This window comes from Aotus nancymaae, unplaced genomic scaffold, assembly GCF_030222135.1.
Source record: "Aotus nancymaae isolate 86718 unplaced genomic scaffold, 86718_ANA_hifiasm-v0.15.2.pri h1tg000002l, whole genome shotgun sequence".
In the NCBI taxonomy this organism is placed as follows: Eukaryota; Metazoa; Chordata; class Mammalia; order Primates; family Aotidae; genus Aotus; species Aotus nancymaae.
The window spans coordinates 31789870-31814596 of record NW_026988413.1 but is presented as its reverse complement, the minus strand read 5'-3'; the positions used below and the strand labels follow the sequence as shown (position 1 = coordinate 31814596).

The window sequence follows — 24727 nt, the reverse complement described above, 5'->3', positions numbered from 1 at the left end:
TCCATGGTGTATATGTGCCACATTTTCCTTGTCCAGTCTATTGTCGATGGGCATTTGGGTTGGTTCCAGGTTTTTGTATTGTAAACAGTACCACTATGAATATACGTGTGCCTGTGTCCTTATAACAGAATGATTTATAATCCTTTGGATATATACCCAGTAATGGGATTGCTGGGTCAAATGGAATTTCTATTTCTAGGTCCTTGAGGAATCGCCACACTGTCTTCCACAATGGTTGAACTAATTTACACTCCCACCAACAGAGTAAAGGTGTTCCTATTTCTCCACATCCTCTCCAGCATCTGTTGTCCCCAGATGTTTTAATGATCGCCATTCTAACTGGCGTGAGGTGTTATCTCCATGTGGTTTTGATTTGCATTTCTCTAATAATCAGTGGTGATGAGCATATTTTCATACGTTTGTTGGCCTCATATATGTCTTCTTTTGAAAAGTGTCTGTTCATATCCTTTGCCAACTTTTGGATGGGTTTGTTTGTTTTTTCTTGTGAATCTGTTTTAGTTCTTTGTAGATTCTGGACATTAGCCCTTTGTCAAATGGGTAGACTGCAAAAATTTTTTCCCTTTCTGTTGGTTGCCAGTTCACTCTAATGATTGTTTCTTTTGCTGTACAGAAGCTCTGGAGTATAATTAGATCCCATTTGTCTATTTTGGCTTTTGTTGCCAATGCTTTTGGTGTTTTAGTCATTAAGTCCTTGCCTATGCCTATGTCTTGAATGGTTTTGCCTAGGTTTTCTTCTAGGGTTTTTATGGTGTTAGGTCTTATGTTTAAGTCTTTAATCCATCTGGAGTTAATTTTAGTGTAAGGTGTCAGGAAGGGGTCCAGTTTCTGCTTTCTGCACATGGCTAGCCAGTTTTCCCAACACCATTTATTAAACAGGGAATCCTTTCCCAATTGCTTCTTTTTGTCAGGTTTGTCAAAGATGAGATAATTGCAGATGTGTGGTGTTGCCTCCAAGGCCTCTGTTCTGTTCCATTGGTCTATATCTCTGTTATGGTACCAGTACCACGCTGTTTTATTACTGTAGCCTTGTAGTATAGTTTGAAATCAGGTAGAGTGATGCCTCCGGCTTTGTTCTTTTTGTTTAGGATTGCCGTGACTATGTGGGCTCTCTTTTGGTTCCATATGAAGTTTAAGGTGTTTTTTTCCAGTTCTCTGAAGAAGGACATTGGTAGCTTGATGGGGATAGCATTGAATCTATAAATTACTTTGGGCAGTATGGCCATTTTCACGATATTGATTCTTCCTAATCATGAGCATGGAATGTTTTTACATCTGTTTGTGTCCTCTCTTATTTCCTTGAGCAGTGGTTTGCAGTTCTCCTTGAAGAGGTCCTTTACATTCTTTGTTAGTTGTATTCCTAAGCATTTTATTCTCTTTGTAGGAATTGTGAATGGCAGTTCGTTCTTGATTTGGGTCTCTGTTTTTCTGTTATTGGTGTATAGGAATGCTTGTGATTTCTGCACATTGATTTTGTATCCTGAGACTTTGCTGAAGTTGCTTACCAGTTTAAGGAGATTTTGGGCTAAGATGATAGAGTCTTCTAAATATACAATCATGTCGTCTGCAAATAGAGACAATTTGACTTCTTCTTTTCCTAATTGAATACCCTTTTTCTTCTTGCCTAATTGCTCTGGCTAGAACTTTCCATACTATATTGAATAGGAAGGGTGAGAGAGGGCATCCTTGCCTAGAGCCAGATTTCAAAGGGAATGCTTCTAGTTTTTGCCCATTCAGTATGATATTGGTTTTAGGTTTGTCATAGATAGCTTTTATTGTTTTGAGATATGTTCCTTCAATACCAAGTTTATTGAGAGTTTTTAGCATAAAGGGCTGCTGAATTTTGTTGAAGGCTTTCTCTGAATCTATTGAGATAATCGAAAGTCTCCCACTATTATTGTGTGGGAGTCTAAGCTTCTTTGTAGGTCGTTAAGAACTTGCTTTATGTAACTGGGTGCTCCTATATTGGGTGTGTATATATTTAGGATCATTAGCTCTTCTTGATGCATTGGTCCTTTTACCATTATGTAATGTCCTTCTTTTTCTCTTTTGATCTTTGTTGGTTTAAAGTTCATTTTATCAGAGACTAAGATTGCAACTCCTGCTTTTTTTTTGCTCTCCATTTGCTTGATAAATCTTCCTCCATCCCTTTATTTTGAGCCAATGTGTGTCCTTGCATGTGAGATGGGTTTCCTAAATACAGCACACTGATGGGTTTTGAATTTTTATCCAATTTGCCAGTCTGTGTCTTTTGAGTGGGGCATTTAGCCCATTTACATTTAAGATTAATATTGTTATGTGTGAATTTGATCCTGCCATTTTGATGCTAGCTGGATGTTTTGCCTGTTAGTTGATGCATTTTTTTCATTGTGTCGATGGTCTTTACCATTTGGTACGTTTTTGGAATGGCTAATACTGGTTGTTCCTTTCCTTGTTTAGTGCTTCTTTCAGGAGTTCTTGTAAGGCAGGCCTGGTAGTGATGAAATCTCTCAGCAAATGCTTGTCCATAAAGGATTTTCTTTCTCCTTTGCTTATGAAGCTTAATTTGGCTAGATATGAAATTCTAGGTTGAAAGTTCTTTTAAGGATGTTGAATATTGGCTCCCACTCTCTACTGGCTTGTAAGGTTTCTGTGGAGAGATATGCTGTGAGTCTGATGGGCTTCCCTTTGTGGGTAACCCAACCTTTCTCTCTGGCTCCCCTTAGTGTTTTTTCCTTCATTTCAATGCTGAATCTGACGATTATGTGCCTTGGGGTTGCTCTTCCTGAGGAATATCTTTGTGGTGTTCTCTGTATTTCCTGGACTTGAATGGTGTCCTGGCTTGCTAGGTTGGGGAAGTTCTCCTGGATAATTATCCAGAAGAGTGTTTTCCAGCTTGGATTCATTCTCTCCATCACATTCAGGTACACCTATTAAACGTAGATTAGGTCTTTTCACATAAGCCCATATTTCTTGGAGGCTTTGTTCATTTCTTTTTACTCTTTTTTCTCTATTCTTGCTTTCTCATTTTATTTCATTGGGTTGATCTTCAATCTCTGATATCTTTTCTTCTGCTTGGTGGATATGGCTATTGAAACTCGTGTATGCTTCGCGAAGTTCTTGTGCTGTGTTTTTCAGCTCCATCAAGTTGTTTATATTTTTCTCTAAGCTGTTTATTCTCGTTAGCACCTCATCTAACATTTTTTCTAGGTTCTTAGTTTCTTTGCATTGGGTTAGAACATGTTCTTTTAGCTCTGAGAAGTTTGTTATTACCCACCTTCTGAAGCCTGTTCCTGTCAATTCATCAGACTCATTCTCTATCCGTCTTTGATCCCTAGCTGATGAGGAGTTGTGATCCTTTGGAGGAGGAGATGTGTTCTGGTTTTTGGTGTTTTCATCCTTTTTGCACTGGTTTCTTCCCATCTTAGTGGCTTTATCTACCTGTGGTGTTTGTAGCTAGTGACTTTCAGATGGGGTCTCTGAGTGTCCTTTCTGTTGATGATGAAGTTATCTCTTTCTGTTTCTTAGTATTCCTTCTAACAGTCAGGCCCCTCTGCTGCAGGACTGCTGGAGGTGCACTCCCAACCCCTGCTTGCTTGTCTGGGGATCACCCACGGGGGCTGCAGAACAGTAAGGGTTGCTGCTGGTTTCTTCTTCTGTTATCTTCGTCCCAGAAGGGTGCCTGCCAGATGTTGGCCTGAGCTCTTCTTTATGAGGCGTCTCTTTCAGTAAATAGGGAATTGGGAGCTGCTTAAGGAGACAGTCTGTCCATTATAGGAGCTCAAGTGCTGTGCTGGGAGCTCCGTTGTTCCATGCAGAGCTGCTGGGCAAGTACTTTTAAGTCTGCTGCAACGGAACTCATAACTGCCTCTTTTCCCAGATGCTCTGTCCTAGGAAGGTCGGCTTTATTTATAAGTTTCTGTCGTGCTGCTGCCTTTTTTCATAGTTGCCCTGCCCCGCAGGGAGTAGTCTAGTCACAGTCTGCCAGTAGAGGTGCTGCTGAGCTGCTGCAGGCTCTGCCTAGCTGCTGTGTGAACTGCCTCGGTAGTGATGGACTGCCTCGTTAGTGGTGATTGCCCTTCTCTCCACTGAGCTGGACCATCCTGGGTCCAGATGCACAACTCTCAATCCAGAGCGTTTCAGATTGCTTGTTTTGTGGGGGTGGTACCCGCTGAGCCAGATCACCTGGCTCCCTGTCTCTGCCTGCTCCCTTTCAGTTGAATGGGCGGCTCTGTCTCCCAGGCGTCAGTTGAAAAGGCTGCCCAGATTTGTTTCTGTGTGCCAATCCAGCACCAGCTGAAACCGCCGTGCTTAAAACTCATGGTGCTTTTTGGTCTGGGAATCTCCTGGTCTGTGGGTAGTGAAAATTTGTTTGGAAATGTGGTGGGCACTCACCCTCTGCGTTGTTCTTGCTGGGAACTGTACTCTGGAACTGTTCCTATTAGGCCATCTTGGATTTCTCCTCATCTCAAGGTATTTTCTAATTTCCTTTTTGACCCCCTCTTTGACTCACTGATTGTTTAAGAGTGTATTGTTTAATATCCACACATTTCTAAATTTTACAATTTTCCTCCTGCTAATGATTTCTAGTTTCATTTTACTGAAGTCAGAAAAGATACTTGCCATGATTTTAATCTGAAATTTATTGACTTGTTTTGTAACCTAATGAGTTACCTATACCGGAGAACATTTTATGTGCACTTGAGAAAAATGTATACTCTGGTCTAGCTGGGTAGAATATTCTGCCTATGTCTGTTAGGTCCATTTGGTCTGTAGTGTTGTTCAAGTTTTCTGTTTCCTTATTGATCTTTGTCTGGATGTTCTCCCCATTATTGAAAGTGGTGAAATGAAACCTCCTACTATAATTGTGTTGCTGTCTATTTCTCCCTTCATTTCTGAAATGCTGGCTTCATGGATTAGGTGCTTTGATGTTAGCAGCATACGTAACTCTTATATTTTCTTGGTGAATTAACCCTTTTATTGTTATATAATGTCCAAAAACTGTCTCTTGTGACAGGTTTTTTTTTTTTTTTTTCCCTGAGACCAAGTTTCACTCTGAAACTTGGTGGAGTGCAATGGCCCAATCTCGGCTCACTGAAACCTCCACCTCCCAGGTTCAAGTGATTCTCTTGCCTCAGCCTCCCGAGTAGCTGGGATTACAGGCATATGACACTACGCCCAGCTAATTTTTTGTATTTAGTAGAGACAGTGTTTTACTATTTTGGCCAGGCTGGTCTCAAACTCCAGATCTTGTGATCCACCTGCCTTGGTCTTCCAAAGTGCTGGGGTTACTGGCGTGAGCCACTGCGCCTGGCCTGTTGTGACAGTTTCTGGCTTAAAGTCTCTTTTGTTTGATATAAGTATGGCTGCCCTTCCTCTTTTGATTACCATTGCAAGAAATATCTTTTTCCATTCCATTTTCCATTTTCATTTAGCCTATGTGTGTCCTTAAATCTAAAGCGAATTTTTGTAGACAGCATACAGTTGTATCTTGTTTTTTTAATGCACTCATTTACTCTATGATTTTTTTATTGGGAAATTTAATTCATTTATAACAATAATAATTATTGATTAGGAAAGTCTTACGACTGCCATTTAATTCATGGTTTTCTGTCTGTCTTGTGGCTCTTAATTCCCTATCTTCCTCTCTTGCTATCTTCCTTTGTATTTGATTTTTTTGTAATGACATGCTTTGATTCCCTTCTCATTTTCTTTCGTGTATCTTTTATAGGTATTTTCTTTGTGGTTACCATGAGATTGACATAAAGTATCTTAAATTTATAGCAATCTATTTTAACCTGACAACTTAACTTTAATTGCATCCAAAACTCTGCACTTTTACTTCTATCCCTACCACACTTTATGCTATTCATGTCATAATTTACAACTTTTTATAGTATATATCCATTAACACATTTCCATAGTCATAGCTCCTTTTATATATGTCTTTCAACTCCTATACCAGAATTAAAATTGATTTATGCATCAATGTTACAGAATTGCAGTTTCTGCATTTGTTTATATATTTGCCTTTACCAGTGAATTTTATACTTTCATATGCTTTCATGTTGTTGGTTGGCATCCTTTGCTTCATTCTTTGTCCTTACTGTCTTTAACTAGACTCTAGAATCTAAAGATCATATTTATTTTATAAATTAAACTAGCCAAAGAATATGCATCAGTGTTGTTTGGTGATTATAGGTGAGAACCGAGCTTGTATTCTAGGACTCAGGGTACTGAAGGAACTCTGTTCCTAAATCAGTAATTCAGTTCTACTACATAAAAACTCCACCAGTTTTAATACCTACCAGTTCCTTTGCTTAGATATGGGGGCTTAAAGAACTTCACAACACCGTAGACATTGACAACTGTACCACCCTTAAGTTGATTCAGGGGTGTATATATATAATTTGTTGTTGGAGCCTAAAGAAAGAGAAGACAGTGAATACATAATTTATATTAAGCATTTACATTGTAGATCATGTTAATATAATCATATTTGTAGCAAATCCATATAACTGTATTTTATCCTCTTAAGTGTCTAAAAGAAGCTGTAACCTGAAAAAAGGCAATGCACACAGCTCAGCTTACAAAGGTTACTATATAAACCAACTAGTTTTCCTTAGAACTTTGTTTATAAATGGTACAATTTGCACACTAGCTCATAAAGGCATAACTAACCTATAATCTAAATAAAACATTACACTTCTTCAATAAAAAAGTAGCCAACAGTATATACAAATAGTCCCTGACTTATGATGGTTCGACTTACAATTTTCTGACTTTAGAATGTGTCTATTAGGCTATTTAATGCATTTTTTACTTATAACATTTTTGACTTATGATGAGTTTATTGGATATAACCTCATTGTAAATCAAGGATCATTTGTAGTGAAATACCAGCAATACATGTCAAAACTGAAGCAATAACAGAAAACAAAAAAATACTCCTTTTAAAATATGTGCATCTTCAATGTAAAAGGTCTAGGAAAAGAGTTTTATTAAAGGTAAATGACTAGGCATAATGAATTATTTTTAGAAGCCCTGAAAGGCAACTAGAATACTATACTAGTCTTAACAATAAAATTACATCTCTTGTAAGTTTAGGAAATTTTTATTTAAGGACACTCTTAAGGAATCGTTTAGTAATTAAATAATCCTAGCTATCTTTAATAGTCCATCCCCAGCTTATTTGGCCAAGAAATTTTAGCTGAGGGACAAGAAATCAAATTGTTAACAGACAGTAAATTCTAAAAAACGCAATTTAAGAGATTTGTTTCTATTTTTTAACTAATATTACTTTGAAACTTGTGGTACAATTTCTTCCCCTTACCGCCATGCTATTATAGAGATTTTCCTTAGGCCTAAATTCTAACTTATAACTCAAGCCAGGTTTTGAGTTGTAAATGGTATGAAAAGATTTAAAATGCTAATAATCAAACCATACCCCAAAGAATTAAAATTAACAATGTCTAAATTCTGGGGCTTACATTAGAGTAGATAAGAAAACTTGTTGAAAAGTTGAAATCAGCAACTAACAAAAATTCTTGAGATTGCAGAATATCAGATAAGGAAAGAAACAACTTGCTGAGACGCTGACCCTGACATCACATTCATTGTTCTAACTCTATCTAAATTTTGCAGGTGCAACCTATGCATTAATATGAAGAAATAACTGTGCATGACCATGGACTTTCCAAACCCCCCTTTCATTCTACTAATGACTTACTAATCCCAGTATCTACTCTCTAAAGCTTTTCTAATAAAATTACTGCCTTAAAGACAGCACAGGGAGACATATTTGTGCTCAGCTCGTGTCTCCTTTGGCGCTGACATTCAGCTTTGCTTTTCTCAAAAATTCAGTTTCATAATATTGGCTTCTAGCACATCAGGCAGCTAGCTCCTTTTGTTTTATAATAATAAGAGAACCAAAAGATTATTTTTTGAAGTAACTGTAAATAAGTTGGGAAAGAAAAAAGAGAGTGGTTCACAAGGATATGTTTGCATATTAACAGTGATACTAAATAAACCCTTAAAAGGCTTTAGGTAGGTAGCTCCAATATTAAATGGAAATAAGGATACCAGTGTCTCTCAGTCAAAATTTTAAAACTCAAATAAAAAAATTTTTTCCAAGGACGCTTGTTTCTCAGGTTAAACAAAAGAGTAGAATTTGCTAATCTAATCAAACTTCAATATAAAAGAAAGCTGTAGCTCATCATTGATTAAAAAAAGAGTAACAGAATAATGGAGTGAAAAGAGGAATAATGGAACACAAGCATACTGAACAGCAGACAGAAAACATGTGCTTAGCTTACATGCAATATTCTATCTTAACAAGTATCGCCCTTTATGAAGAGATGAATGGGAAAGGCCAGCAAAACTCAATGACACTAACCATTATAATCAACCAAGTAACTGCCACTTGCCAATTCATTACCAATAAACAACTTCTTGTTTGGCTTTCCAGGTAAATCAGCAAGTATTTATGTGTACAACAGCTAAGTTATAATCCTCATTATAAATTCATAAACTGACATGTTTGCTTCTTAATCATTCTCTAATGAGTTTGGTTAATATTCTTACAAGTTTGGTTAATATACCCTTGAGTAGGCTCACACTTGAACATGGTAATTAAATTTACATGATTTCCAGTCAGCCCTATCTTAGTGACCAATTTTCCTCCCTTGCTTACACAATAAAGTATGGCATTCCATAAAAGGACTGTAGAGGGACATCCAAATCAGTATGAACAAATATCTGTTAGTGGGGGAAATAGAGGAGTTAGCTAAGGAGAATGGTAAGCAAAGGCTTTCTGAAGGTGGCAACAAAGCTAGATTTTGAAGGACAAGTAAAAAGGAGAAGTGATAGCACATACTAGCATTATGTAATCAGGGATCTGAAAATAGTTTCACATGGCAGATGCAAAAGGCGCGTGTTTAATATCTAAGGCAATAGGCATATATTATTTATGGCATTCTAACAACTCCTAGGCTAATAAAATTAGTACTTACGAAAATACTTGTTGAGGTTTTTTTACTGCTCACTAAATAATCTAGAACAGCACTATCCAAGAGAATCTTCTGTGATAATGAAAATATTCTATACCAATATTGTGGCTATTCAGAAATTTAAGTATGACTACTGCAAATCATGAATTGAATTTTTAATAGCTCCACATGGCAAGTTGCTTAGTATTGCACAACACAGGCACTTGCCTTAAAATAGTAAAATATATTCATGAGAAAACCATGGGCTCATGATATACTAAAGATAACTTGATAGTATTATCACCAAGTATATCATAGATCCATATTTCCATATTTCACACAGACATGAACAATTTTTTTCTTGATAGCTTAAGGGGCAGCCCATTATGGAATCAGTCAGCAAAATGTGAGCACTGGGTTAAATGAGATGCAATTTACAGCATATGCAGAAAGTTAACTGGTGGACAAAAATCAAGCACAGTAAAAAAAGTCAAGACAATAAAAGCCTGAAGAGAGAAAGATACCTAGTAGCATAATTCAATTCATTCATTCCTTTATTTCTGTCTTTCTTTCATTCATTCATTGATTGGGCATGTACTATATAGGGCACTAAAAATAAAAGTGTAAACAAAACACAAATAGCCCCTGAACCAATGGAAGAACAAACCATAAAAGTGGAGAGATGTCTTAGAGTTGTCTTAGAAAGTTTCTTTGAAAAGATATTTAAAGAAAGAATTAATTAAATGAAGTACAGAAGTTGGGAATGAGATAAGCAACAGTGTTCCAAGCAGAGAAAACATATTCAGTATGTATGAAAATCCAGGAGGTTTGCATTGGAGTGTATGGGTCAAAGACAATAACAAGATTAGGCTGAATAAAAACATAGGGGATAGTTTATGTTGGGCCTTCAGATCACATAAGTGGGCCAGTAAAGCTTTTAAATCCTAAAGACAGTACAAGATCAAATGATTACTCTAAGTCACTTGAAAAGAGTAAACTTTCTACCACTGAAAAACAAAATACTCTTATTTTCTAAATTTTGAGAACCATCCTGGTTCTCACACAAACTACACATATAATAAATTCTTGAAAAAGTATACTTTTTCAGGAAAACAATAAGAAACTCAAAAACAGTAACTGTTTTCTTGATATCAACTCCAAGATCCATGCTTAGTTTAAAAATGTGGAAATGTGCCAAATGAGCATCTTCTGATGAGTCAGGAAAATAAAGTCAAATAGATCCATACCTGATTTATTTATAATACATGGGCTTTGTGATAAAAACATTTTTGCAAAGTTTAGAGGCTTTTTCATTTATTCCTGCCTTATTTACAGGTTCACAGATATATCAAATATCTGAAATTAATCAATCCATAACAATTTTGTGAAATACTAATACCAGAGCTAACTCACAGTTTTTAAAGAGTATATCGGTTCTTTTATTAGTAACAGTCCCCCCCAAAATATTAATTATACTAATACTCAGAATTTAAAATCTGTGTTTTATAGTCATTGTCAACTAGAAAGAGTTCCTGAATTCTGTCCATTTGAAACTACAACATTATATTAAACTATACCAACATATTATTAATACCTTCTTTCCAGTTTCACTCAGCTACAAGTAGCCTATCTGTAAAAATAAGAATCTTTCTATTGCTATGAGGAAGCTATAGGTATACCTATGCCATAAAATAGAGGGAAAAAAATGGTTAAAAAAAGAGAAATATATCATAAGAAAACTACTTAAAATTATATAATTTGTTCAATTATATAATTCATCACATAATAGTCTGGTTAAATAGAAGCTAATGAAAAAAATGAATTTGCGTATGATTTAAAATAAAAATTTAAGGATCGTCATATAGTAAAAACTTGTTTTATTTTTCTTATGTATGTATAGCTTACACAAACTATCAGCAGATATTCCAGACGATAAAATATTCAGATATTGATTACTAAGTAAAATACGTAACTCCAACATAACATTATCAGCTATAAAAAAAGATTACGTTTTTCCAGTGTATTGATACTATGTCAAAATCAGACTACAAAGCGGACTGAATATACGAACACTTGTATCTATGTGTGTGTGTATATATGGTTGTAAGTGGTAATATTATAAACTGAGTATCATCTTACCAAAGACATTGATTCTGTAGAAAGATCTCTTACAGGATTTAACATAAACCTGAAGGAAAAAAAAAAAGAACTTATTTGTATACAAATCACCTCCAATGTGACTACAGGCTTTTTAGTTGTAGTAAAAGAGCACACTTTACTGTAAAATATTTTAATTCACTAGGATGGCATAAAGTTATGGCTTACAAATTAAGAGTGCAATCTGCAAAGTTGTCTAAGCTAAAGAAACTAAAAAAAAAGCAAAGATGTAAGGTTAAATGAAAATGTACTTGTGCTTCAGTGATCACTCTAACTGGAAATTTTACCCATCTCCAGCCTAATTCATTAATTTTAATCTCAAACAGAGCCAACACCAGCCCTTATAGTACCTTTGTGCATACTAGAAAAAAAGAGGCAGATGTTGGCCTGCAGACACTTGGCTTAGCCCAATTCTACCTAATAGCCTTCACTAAAAAGGCAGTTTTCAAGTGTGTGTGTATGTGTGGAAGGTGGGGTGTTAAAAGAGGAAAGGAGAGGAAGATTATCTTCACAATGAATAAAATAGGAGCAAATCAGTTTTACCTAAAGAGGGTACTTGATTATCTAAAGTGAAATCAAGTAGAGCAAAGCATCTGATGGTAATTACAAGGAACAGTATCCAGTCTAGAATGTCTGCGCAGTTTTTTAAGTTTCATTAATAAATATTTATTAAATATAAAGGAATTCTCTTTTCTATCTAGTCATTCTAAACATAAAACTAAGAAAAAAAACTTCTATTTTTTAAACTTAAAATATTCAACTAAAATAATTCAGTCAGGCCAAATAGTTTATCTGCAGATTTACAGAAATACTTTCAATCCCTTCACTTTAGCTCATTAAATCTGCAATATAATTAGAGAAAAAAAGCTGCACACTTACATAAACAGTTGATTTGAGGTCTTCAAATGCTTTCAAAAATATACAAGGTTTACAATTTCTGCTTGTACATGAAGAAGCTGACAAAACAATAGATCTAGCCACCGCAATGGTGTCCTACATAGGAAAAAAAGCTAATTAAAAAAAAAGAAATGAATTTGCCTATGGTTTAAATCAAAAATTTAAGGATCGTCATATAGGAAAAACATTTTATTTTTCTTGTGTATGCAAAGCATTTTAATCGCAAAAATATCTATAATTTGGAATGTCATATAAATTCTTATTTATATTATTAAATTCAAAACAAAAATTACTTCCATAGAGAATTGGTTAATCTAAACTTGTTTAATACTTACTGATGACATGATTTAGACTACCATTTCTCTAAAATAGTCTTCAACATCTACAGCTACATATAGCCATAGATGACTATCATGTCCCACTTCATGGACCAGGAAAATGTTAAATCACTAAAAAAGTTTTATGTAGTGAAACTTAGAGGATCCAATAGTACTAAGGATGAAATTTAAATTAAACTAAATCTCAAAGTTGAGAAACTACATTGAGAAAGGCATGACAGTGCAAAAACTCTGCATATTACAAAATGACTATAAGTGCATATAAATAAAAGGCATGGATAAAATAAGAAATTTCCATTTATAAATTAATAAGAACAAAGATATTTTCCTTCTACTTCGGTTTGTAAAAGTGGTAAGCAGCCATTCACCACTTATCCCTTCCTGTCTCATTCTTTAAATTTCCTTTTTCTTATTTTCCAAATACTAAAACACATATACTCAAATAATTTTGCCTTGCTGCATATATATTTTTTATTGTCTTACTCCCTTAATTTTAACACCAAAATCATAAGATACACCAAAATGTATGGGCTTTCGGTCATCTTCCTTCAATAATTTTAAACTCTATCAAGTGGAAGTCTTCTGCATTACTGCATTTTGCTTTGCACATACAAGGGCCTGGTGTCAATTCCCAGAATCCCCTATTCAAATTTAAAAACTGGACTGAGAGCACACTGAAGATAGCGGTCTCGTCTAATTCTACTCAGTATTCACAGTACTTGGCACAAAGCAGCGTCCCAGAAACAAATTGTCTATGAACCAAAGGAAAGACCTTATGTTGCCTTTTCTAAAAATCTCTTGTCCTAACCAGGTATTGTAGCTCTGCAAATTCCTGTATTTTTTTCCTTCACAGGAGATTGTAAATCTAACTGTGTGTATGCTGATGATACCAAATTACAACTCTTTATAGTTAAGTGGGAGAAAATTTTCCTTCTCACTAAATTTTTTATATCTCTCTAAAATGTTTTAAACAGTTAAAAAAAAATAAACATGCTTCTGGAATAAAGGTAACAACTGAGCAACTTTTTTTCAGTTCTGCAAACTGAAAAATACACTCTGCTTTCAAGTGACCTTAGACCAATACATTCTGATTTAAATTAAAAATTAAGATTTTAGTCAAAGATTTCAAGTCGTTTATCAAATACACACAGGAAGATAAACAGAAGTAGGGAAGCCAACAGTTTATCAGTTCTAAATTATCTAAGCAGAAAAAAAACCTACCTCTTGTTATTCTCTGTTCCACTTAAAAATGTTTTCAAAAGTAAATATCATGTGGAAACAAATAAACCAAATGCAAATGTTGGAGTACAGATGACCTTTTTTTTTCTATTTTCCTGTATAATCTAAACTTTTTAAAAAGACCAAGTATGTATGTATTTATATTATCATGAAGAAAAGTTTTGAAAAGAATAAATGACTAACAGCTGGACATCAGCATCCATAAGAAAAATTTTTCTGAAGTTAATAGTAGCTACACACAATTCAGTAAAAAGTTACAACCCTTCCTCTGGCATATATTCAGCAGCGTGGAAATAACAACTACAGTTTTGTTTTTTTTTTTAATTAAAATGTGTTTATTATATTTATAAACATGGATATATATTTGAATATACATATAAAAACTGCATTGAAGGCCCTCAGTGATCTCATCCCAACCAACTTTGTCTGTTTTATTTCCACATACTTCCCATTGAATACTAGACAAATCAGATGCTCTTATAAGCATAGTGCTTTTCCACTTATATTCTTTATTTATTTTGAGTCACTGCTACAAATAAATAACATTTTTCCCATTTGTACACATCTGACCTTACCTATATTTCAAAGTCTAGTCTGCTTCTTCCCAGTAGAATCTATCACAGATTCTCTCCCAGAAACAAGTAATTCTCCCTTTCTCTAAACTCTCCAATACAGCATTTTAGCTTTTACTTTATATGTTATTTACAAACTTTTCTTAATGCCTTTAAAGACCTTAAAGTCCTGTGTGTTCCTTGGACTAAAAATAATATCTTATTCATGTGTATATTTCATATCAATGGCTGCCAGAGGCTTCTGTCCATAGTGTTCAACAAATATCTAGTGAATGAATAACACTGGCAAAAACTGAAGTATAGATCTAAATAAAGAGGGAAAAAATAAATGGCTCTTAGGATCCAGTTTCCATGAGTTTATAAATCATAATAGCTTTTAAATTAATTTAAATACACAGAAGATAAGAAAGATAAATATATAACAGGCAATATTAGTTTGTATAAACACTCATTAGATCAAATTGAAAATGAGAAGACCATACTGAAGCCATTCAAACAGGAATGGGAATTATATACTTTTGTGCCAAGAGTATATTCTGACATACCACAGTAGATGTTTAACTTAATTGGGTGAAAAAACTTAGGAGACCAGCCTGGAGAAAAATACTATGCTACGAAAAGTGAGAAGGCTTTATCAATGCATGTACATAAGTTATAAAACTAAAAACACATTTGGAATCACTGACATCTTTAAACTAATTTAAGATACTTAAATATTAGCAAATGGGTCATTTCCCTTTGTGTCTGTACTACCCTTTCATCCCTGTCACATTGCCTTACAAAGAGTGACCCCTTGTCATTAAACAATTCCCTGTTTAGTACAGTCAAATGGAATTTTTACTGTAAACCAGTCTCAGAGAAGAAAAACGAAGTCAGTAAAGGTCTTCTTACCATAAAGAAGTGTCCTTCAAAAAAATCAACAATTAACTGCCCTGCCCTCCACAAAATTAAGACCACATGCTTTATGATGACACTAACTAAAAGATCAGAGGTTGCCAGGAGTTAGAGAAAGGGAAGGATGAAGAGGCAGAGCACAGAGGATTTATAGGGGAGTGGAAATACTCTATAAGGTACTATAATGATAGATATATGTCAAAATGCATTTTTCAAAACTCATAGAATGTACAACACCATACCAATTGTAAACCCTAATGTAAACTATGGACTCTGAGTGACCATGATGTTATTGTAGGTTCACCAATTGTAATACCACTCTGGTGGGGGAACAGTGATAGCAGAGGAAGCTATGCATAACTAGGGGTAGAGAATGTATGGGAAATCTCTGTACCTTTCTCTCAATTTTGATGTGAACCTAAATCTTTTTTTAAAAAATATTTTTAAAAAACCTAAAGCTTTAAAAAAGGTACTTAAAAAATATATCAGATGATTTATCTGCATATTAACAAATAGGGTTTTTGTATGTTAGTATCTCCTAATAAAGGAAACAGTCAGTGGTGAAATGAGCAACAAATCTACAGACAAATCTACAGACAAATAATAACACAAACTACAAGACTCATGTATTAGTTTGCTAATCTTTAACAAATAATACATCAGAAATTCTCAAGTTTATGCTTAATGAGCAGGAAAAGGGCACTGAAAATATGAAATAACTGATAATCCAAAATGAAAAACACTTATTTGACTTTAACAAACATTAAATAATTTTTCTATATTGACCTTACAAATCTTGTTAGGTTATCATATTTTAAAACATTTTTAAAGAGTAAGGGTACAGGCAGAAACCAGAAATCTTTTGGCATTGATAGTGTAGTGAATGACAAAAATGTTTCTCTATAAAGACGTATTTCATGAGTATTTGCATGTATTGGATTGAGTAATACCAAGGACATAATTGAAAGTAATGTATCTGAATAATATTAACATTAAAACCAAAACTCTTAAATAGCCTCCAAATCACTGTATGATTTGACCCCTACCCATCTCACCAGCCACATCAGCCACATATTATGTTACTCCCTCTGGTATTCTGTCTTCTCAAAATTCATTAAATATTCCAGGATGCTTGCTTAAGGCCTTTGTATATGCTATTCTCTCTTTGCAATCTACAACCCAAGTACCCCTGTGATCATTTTTCCATGATACTACTCTTCTCATTCTACTATTCAATATTCATAGTTACATATCACAACTAAATAAAATAATTATGTAATAGTTGTTCAATTCTTTTGCATGGGAAACTATACTGTATGAGGGCAATGACTGCCCTATTCACTGCTATATCTCCAACATCTATCATAGAATACAAAAACATTCAACAAATGTTTGCACAACTAAATAATCAAAGATATTAATACTCATATATATGTAGATAGTATACCTTCATGAATCTTAAAATACAATGTACAACTACTTACAAAACTTACTTCATAGACTCTTAGCATTTTAGAACTTAAAAGGACCTCAGAGATCATTTAATCAAACATCTTCATTTTTCAGATAAGAAAATAAGGGCCAGAGAGAATAAATAAATGGTCTAAGGTCACAGACAGCTAATTAGCTATCAACCAAGACAAGAATCCAAATCTCCTGACTTTCAAGACAGGCACCACCACTCTAACTCCTCTTTCAGAACAAGTCTAACAGGGATTCGGGGGAAAAAAGATTAATAAATGTCTTTATTTTTGACAGTTTTGTGGTAACTTTTTTAACATTTAGAATACTTTGAAAAAGTCTTTCCTCATATTAAATGTTAAAACTTATTTTAAAAAATGAAAACTAAAACAAAAAATGTCTGATACAGAGGAAGGCTTAATTATAGCATGAGTATTTCTGCAAATACACAGTCAACCAAAGTAAGGATTAAAATCTTGTTAAAATTCATTTTAGTGTTTTAGGATTATTATATTCAAATATAAAGCTAGCCTTAAGGGAACAAGCCAATGGCAAAAATGAAGGGTTTAAGAATCAAATTAAAGAAAACTCATTCCTTTAAGTGAAAAGTTTTACCTTTGGGTTGGAACAATCTTCAACCTTGATACTATAATAGGTATATTAGACCCTCAAATAATCAGCATTTGTGGGTTTTAAATCCAGAAATAATTTAAAGTAAGTGTGACCTCAGTCTTTACAACATTATATTTTAAAAGCAAGAAACCTTGACTTACCATTATTAATATCCTCTGTTACCTGACAGGTACTAATTAACTAGTATAGTCCTATTCTATTTTAATGAATACCTATTTAAAATGTATTTCAATAGCAGAAAATACTTCACTTGTCAGGTAAAAAACAAATACCTAATGTAATGTACATGTTTTGTAGATGTACTGTACGTTTTGCTAATTCATATCATAACCCTTTTATACTGTTTCTCAAATAAACATCTAATAAATATAAAAGTCTTAAAACATAAAGATGAAATACATTTAAAATATAAACAAACCAATCTCTAATATTCAATACTATATATTTATTTTTAAAACACATCTCTAAAATACCCAAGATATATTAGATAAAAATGAAGCAACTTGCAAAACACGGATAGTCACTTGGTGAAAAATATGCACATACAGGTTTATCCACGCCCACAGACACACACAAAAGTATGTGCACGTATATAAACACAAATATATAAAAGCTGGAAGGGTACCAAAAAAAGCATAGCAGTTTTACCAGAAGAATGGGACTGGGAAATGGCAGGGGATTTGGCAGGAATGAGGGAACTTTGGCTTTTTAGTTTATAGCCTACCATACTGCCTGAATGTTTTTAAATCAGGACTACACAAAAACAACAAAATCTTACACAAATATTTCCAAGATTGTCAAGTCCATAATACCACCATGAGGTAGGGGGAAAAAAGGTGTGGAGATAGAGGAGATTATCTACTTAATTCTAAGTCCTTTAACAAATGTTAGCCTTAGAGGGTTATTTTCATAATAAAAATGCTAATGACCATCATCATAGCAAGTTAATAGTTAATAAAGACTTAAATGAAAAACATATATTGAGACACTCTGCAACCTGTAAGATTTCATACAAATATAATATTCTTAGTAAAATTTTAACTCTGAAAAAAATGGTTAAATGTTAAAAATTGGCTATAAAAATGTTTTGAAGAAGAAACAATGTTTTTTACTACCCAATGGCTCTTTAAATATAGACCTTATTTGCTAATGAACTATGTAAAACAAAGGATAGGAAAAGAAACAGAAAAATAAGTTCTTTAATCTCCTTACCTTATGAGAAATTAGAATTTATATCTCTTTACATCATTATACTTCAAACATCTAAACATGTTTACTAGAAAAACCATTTATGAATTCCCAACAAGCATAAACACACATACATGTGCAAAGAAATGCATACAATCACAGACACACCCTAAGAGTAATGAGAAAAAGTATAACAGAGACATACTCTCAGATAAATTTTAACATATATTCATACAAATATAATATACACGTACCTCTTTAGGAGCAACTCTACCTACATTTCCCCCAACACTATTTTCTATATTGTCTTAAAACAAATGTTTCAAAAATTCTTTAGTAAATGAGATTTTGTATCACATTAGCACTTGACATTTATTTAATATTCATAAATGTAAGATTTTTATAAGATACCAACACTGAATTCTTAATAATTTAGAATTGTCATCTCAAATATTAATTATTTTAACTAAGCTGAAATAAAGTCTTGCTTTCAAGGGAAAGAATAATACAAATAATAGTAATGATATCAGATCTTTACTGGGGCCACCAACTAACAAAAGCATCTTGTCAAAATAGATATTTACACCGGGATTTGTTTGGAGCTATTAATTTCTACTAGAAATCACCTCAAGCAGGCATGATTGTGTGTGTATGCATGCATATTTTTTTCTATTTTATTTCCTAGTGTCCTTTCCTGATGATTGTCAGAGACTTGTTTATAGTATATTTGTCTCTAGAACTTTTGTGCCATATCAACTAGATTAAAACTATATTTCAATCAATATTTTAAAATTTTTATCAGCGATTATTCTCAGAGAAATGGTCTAATGATTTGTACTATGAGCTTTAGGATATGAACTGTATGGCAACAGTCTTATTTCCCTACAAATTTTAAAGCAAGATTTTAAGATACACCACTGATTAATAACAGCATTGTACATAGAAAACTAATACAAAACTGATTTCCTTTTCTTTGTTCAAAGTAGAAGTGAGAAAAAAATTAACTGACTTAACAGTACTTCACAGCAACTTGAGCAATAAAGGTAAAATCTGAGTTTGACAATGTATCACAAAATTCCTGTAATAAGAAAATAAAAGCAGATGTTCTAACAGCTTTCTTGAAATGGATCTTTATTCCAGACCTCAAAGGTTTTACCAAAATGGTACCATTTCTCAAGGGCACTGAATTATTTATAAATCACCACAATTTCTACAACTACTGTATGTAAAAACTATTCAGAATTCTCAGCTAATCCAACACCTTTCCTTTATATTTGATTGAATTTGAATCTGGCAACATGCAATGCTACTCAAAGGCCAATAATTAACTGAAGAAAAGCAGGGTTTAGAAGCTAAACTACTAGGCTCAGGGTTCAGATGTCCTTCTACTCTCATGGAGGCTGTATCTAATTACAATATCATAATGACAATAATAATAGTTGCTATGTACTAAGTTCATACTATGTGCTAGTATTGGATATATTTTGTCTCGAGTCCGGTCAACAATCCTGAAAAAGAAAAAGGTCAATGGCATTAAGGGTTTACTCCACGTCACACCTGCAGGGTTTTAGATACCCTGAGCCTCCCTTTACCATATCTGAAACATACACTCACACTGCAGAGCCTTTGTAGTTGCTAAGACCTATCCTAGAACACTCTTACTTCAAATATCTGATCACTTCACTTCTTTGAAGTCTCTTATCAAATGTTACTTGTTAGTCTTTTCTTCACCATCAGATAAATATATACCTTTCCTCCCCTTCTCACATTTACAGTTCACATCTCATCTTTCTTGCACTGCCTTATGTTCTCCATGGCACTGTTTCCAACTAGAAACGGTATATATTTACTTTTTTTGGTTTATTGCCTTTCTTCACTAGAACATATTCTGCATCAGGACAACTGTGTCTGTTTGGATCACCAATGCCTAGGAACAGGGCCAGGCTCCTCATAGGTATTCAATATATTGTTTAATAAATGTGTGAATGACTTAATGATACATGCAAATTCTCCTATTTCCTTTAGGAAGCACAGATGTACTAAGAGTTATAGCTCAAATACAAAAGCCTAGCAAGGTATATTGCAGAGGCTCCAGCTCCAGAAAGCCAACAGATAGCCACAGTTTCAGAACACCAGACACTCCCCAGGATGCCAGGACCACTGTATTAGTCCATTTTCAAGCTGCTAAGACACACCAGAGACTGGGCAATTTATAAAACAAATAGGTTTATTGGACTTACAGTTCCACATAGCTGGGGAGACCTCACAATCATGGTGGAAGACAAGGAGGAGCAAGTCACATCTTACATGGACGACAGCAGGCAAAGAGAGAGCTTGCGCAGAAATACTCCCATTTTTAAAATCACCTGATCTCGTAAGACTCATTCACTATTATGAGAACAGTTCCATAATTCAATCACCTCCCACGGGGCTCCTCCCATGACAGATGGGAATTGTGGGAGTTACAATTCAAGATGAGATTTGGGTGGGGACACAGCCAAACCATATCAACCACTATCAGAAGTATGGTCTCTCCTACCCCACAAAGGTGTTCAGGAAAAGGGAGCAGAAGTACAGTGCCTCTTCTCATTAGGGTTCCTGAGCTGGAATGGCAGGAGGTCATGGAGGGCTTCAAACAACAAGTATTTACTATTCTCTAAAGAATTATTTAAACATTTTAACAACCAATAAAGCCAGTACGTGTGCATATTGGTCAAAAATTAGCTTTGGACATACTGCTCATTCTTAGCACTGTTGTAATTATTTAGGTAATTCATCTAACTAGACGAATGCCACAACTCATTCACTAATTACTACATGCTATACTGACATCTAAAATCTTATCATTTCATGTATAAAAATTTTGTTTTTTTTGCTGAGACAGAGTTTCACTCTCAGTGCCCAGGCTGGAGTGCAATGGTACAATCTCAGTTCACTGCAACCTCTGCCAGGTTCAAGCAATTCTCCTGCTTTGACCTCCTGAGTAGCTGGGATTACAGGTGCCTGCCATCAAGCCTGGCTAATTTTTGTATTTTTAGTAGAGCTGGGGTTTCACCATGTTGGCCAGGCTGATCTCAAACTCCTGACCTCAGGTGATCCATCCACCTCGACCTCCCACAGTGCTGAGATTACAGGCGTGACCCACCATGATCAGCTTGAAAAGAAAAAAATTTTAAGGGGACTGCAAGATGATGTTCAAGCTTGCCTTAAGAGCAGTTAGGAACTACGAATAGTCTAACCCAGGAAAACCAGAAAGTCCCAAATATTACCATATATCTCTAAACAATCCACCTATTTATGTAGTCATTTGATTACAAATGACTGCATAATACTGCAACAACTTATCGTTGCAACAATAAGTACTGCAACAAAAAAGGATTTTGTAATTAAAGCTAACTTTTTTGAACAAACATTTCAGTATTTTTTGCTGTATCAGCAATCTGCCACAATATTTCCCTCATGAATTTAAGATATAGAATTTAAATGCTTTTCCAAAAAACGAAACAAAACAAAAACATAATGGAGAATATTTCAGAATATACTCATATGGCATTTCATTCCAAAATTTGCGGAGTTTAATTTCCTGGGCAATGCATTTCACAGTGTCAAATGAACATTAGACATATATGCTTTACTATATTAACAAAGTTTTTAAGGAACACATCATACTCACGAACAGGAAAAAATTAACGTTCAGCATTTTAAAAAATTCAAATTCTGAACTTAGAAAGCAGATGTTCTTACAGACTTACATGATAAATGTTGTCTCAAAAACTGAAACTAACCCCCACCCAACTCATAAACACACATACACACCTAATCAATTGTATGTCAATTGCACCAATGCTTTAGTTTTGGTTTAATACACATCCCGGATAGACCTTGAATTACTGTAAAGCCTCCACATTGATTTCCCTATCTTGGTTTTAACCAACAGAAGAAAACAAATGGAAAAATAATTTATGAGATAATCAGGGGAAACAGAACATTGACTTAATATCTGATTATATACAGGAATTATGTTAGGTGTAATAATGGAACTGTGTTTGCATATGTACAAATGGAAAGGAAGACAGGCATATATATGTGTATGTGTACATGAATGCATTGATAGTTCATATTAAGAAATCAGTGTTGGGCTGGGCGTGGTGGCTCACGCCTGTAATACCAGCACTTTGGGAGGCCGAGGCAGGTGGATCACGAGGTCAAGAGACCGAGACCATCCTGGTCAACATGGTGAAACCCCGTCTCTACTAAAAATACAAAAAAAATTAGCTGGGCACGGTGGTGCATGTCTGTCATCACAGCTACTCAGGAGGCTGAGGCAGGAGAACTGCTTGAACCCAGGAGGCGGAGGTTGCAGTGAGCCGAGATCGCGCCATTGCACTGCAGCCTGGGTAACAAGGGCGAAACTCCGTCTCAAAAAAAAAAAAAAATCAGTGTTAATATGTGATATGTTAATACTGTGTTATGTACTCATTTGTGTACAGTCAGGTGTCATTATGACGTTTCAGTCAATGACAGACCACACATTTGATGGTGGTCTCATAAGATTATAATACTGTATTTTTATTGTATCATTTCTAGAGTTAGATATGTTTAGATACACAAATACTTACCATTGTCATACAACTGCCTACAGAATTCAGTTAAGATAACATGTTGCACAGGTTTATAGCCTAGGAAAAACAGTCTATACTATATAGCCAAAGTGTGTAGTAGGTGTACCATCTAGGTTTGTGAAAGTATACATCATAGAGTGTATTTACATTCTATGTACTTACACTCTATGATGTTTGTATAACAAAATTGCCTAACAAGGCATTTCTCAGACTATATCATGTCACATGAAGTGTGATGATGCATGACTGTGTCCGTGTGTGTGTATATATATATATGCTATACTAGATTAACGTCTAGTATAGATGTGAACACATCATATATATACACACAATCATGCATCACTTCATGTAACATGATACACACACACACACTTATGTGTAATTTTAAGAGTCTTTTTATTTTATATTCCAAGATTTTTATGGTTTAAATTATATAATTCCTGAGATTTGCCTCAAAATAATCTGTGGAAGTAAAATTAGTAGATGATAAACATATGAAAGAAGATACCTATAACTGTTGAACTCAGATGATGAATATATAGGACATTCATTATATAATTCTCACTGCTGCTGTATGTTTGAAATTTCCCATAATAAAAAGTTTAAATTATAATAAATAAACTTTTTCACTAAAAAACAAAACTGCCTATTATTAGATGCTTTTCCCAAGTCCTCCAGGCTGATTAACAGTTTAATTGAGGCTGCTAATATAGCTATTGTAGTTACCACCATTAACTGATTTCCCATTAGAGTAGAGACAGTGGGCTCCATAAGGTCAAGCACTGTGACTTACTCATTTTGGTTTCTCGAGTCTTACACAATGTATAGCAAAATGTCAGTCCTTAATAAACGTTTGCTGAATCTAAATAAATGTAAATAAAAAAGGAGTACAATCTCATTTGACAGTGTGGTTTTGAGGAAAGCAGAGCTTTTTTTCCCATGTCATTTACTTTTTAGTCACAATTCTAATTAAAAGGGATTTAAACTACTAATATATTGTCTAATATTCCTGCAACATTGTTTTAGAAGGTCTAATTCTAAACAAGTTATGTGAAGACTTACTGCTGACTCAAATATATTTAATAACTACATGCCTTGATATTAGTATCTGCCAATTCTGGTTCTGCAAATACCTAGGGGATCTCTAATTAACATTAAATATGTCACATGATTCTTAAAGAAAATTATTTTTAAATAATTTAATACACCTGCAGAAAAAAACCTGTATGCTCATACACCAACAGGTGTGGTCTCTGGAGATGTGCTGTCCAATACAACATCTCAACCAGTTACCTATGGTTATTTAAATTAATTAAAACTAGATAAACTCAGTTCCTCAGCCACATTAGGCACATTTCAAGTGTTCCTTATCCACATTTGATAGTGGCTATAGTGGCTACAAAACTGGCAGTACAGACATAGAACATTTCTATCACTGCAAATAGTTCTATTGGATAATGTTACTCTAGAGGAGTTAGATCACTTAGATTCTCATTTTGGATTACAAAATCTGTATTGTCTAAATAGTGAACAGCAGGTGTGTATTTCTTTTATTTAGGCAAAACATAAACAACATAAAACTTGCCATTTCAACCATTTTTAGGCATACAACTCCGTAGCATTACTTACACTCACAAAGTTATACAACCATCACTTCTATTTCCAAAACATTTTATAATACCAAAGAAAAACTTTGTAACCATTAAACAGTAATTTCTCATTCTCCCTTTCCTCCAGCTACT

At 34.3% G+C, this 24727-nt stretch overlaps 1 protein-coding gene across 7 annotated transcripts in view; it reads right to left on the bottom strand.

Annotated features, from left to right (window-relative positions):
• The window catches only part of POT1 (protection of telomeres 1), a 156638-nt gene that overhangs the window by 106737 nt on the left and 25174 nt on the right, over window positions 1-24727 (bottom strand). For 6 of the 7 annotated variants that reach the window (XR_002479035.2, XM_012474023.3, XM_012474021.2 and 3 more), the window contains 3 exons: window positions 12021-12134; window positions 11124-11172; window positions 6306-6420 (listed from right to left, as the gene is read on the bottom strand). Coding sequence is in view for 6 of the 7 variants with exons in the window: in XM_012474023.3 (XP_012329446.1) it covers window positions 6306-6420; window positions 11124-11172; window positions 12021-12022 (166 nt within the window). In the remaining variant the exon portion in view is untranslated. The remainder of the gene's footprint in view (window positions 1-6305; window positions 6421-11123; window positions 11173-12020; window positions 12135-24727) is intronic. The other variant, XM_012474026.2, reaches the window with a different exon arrangement.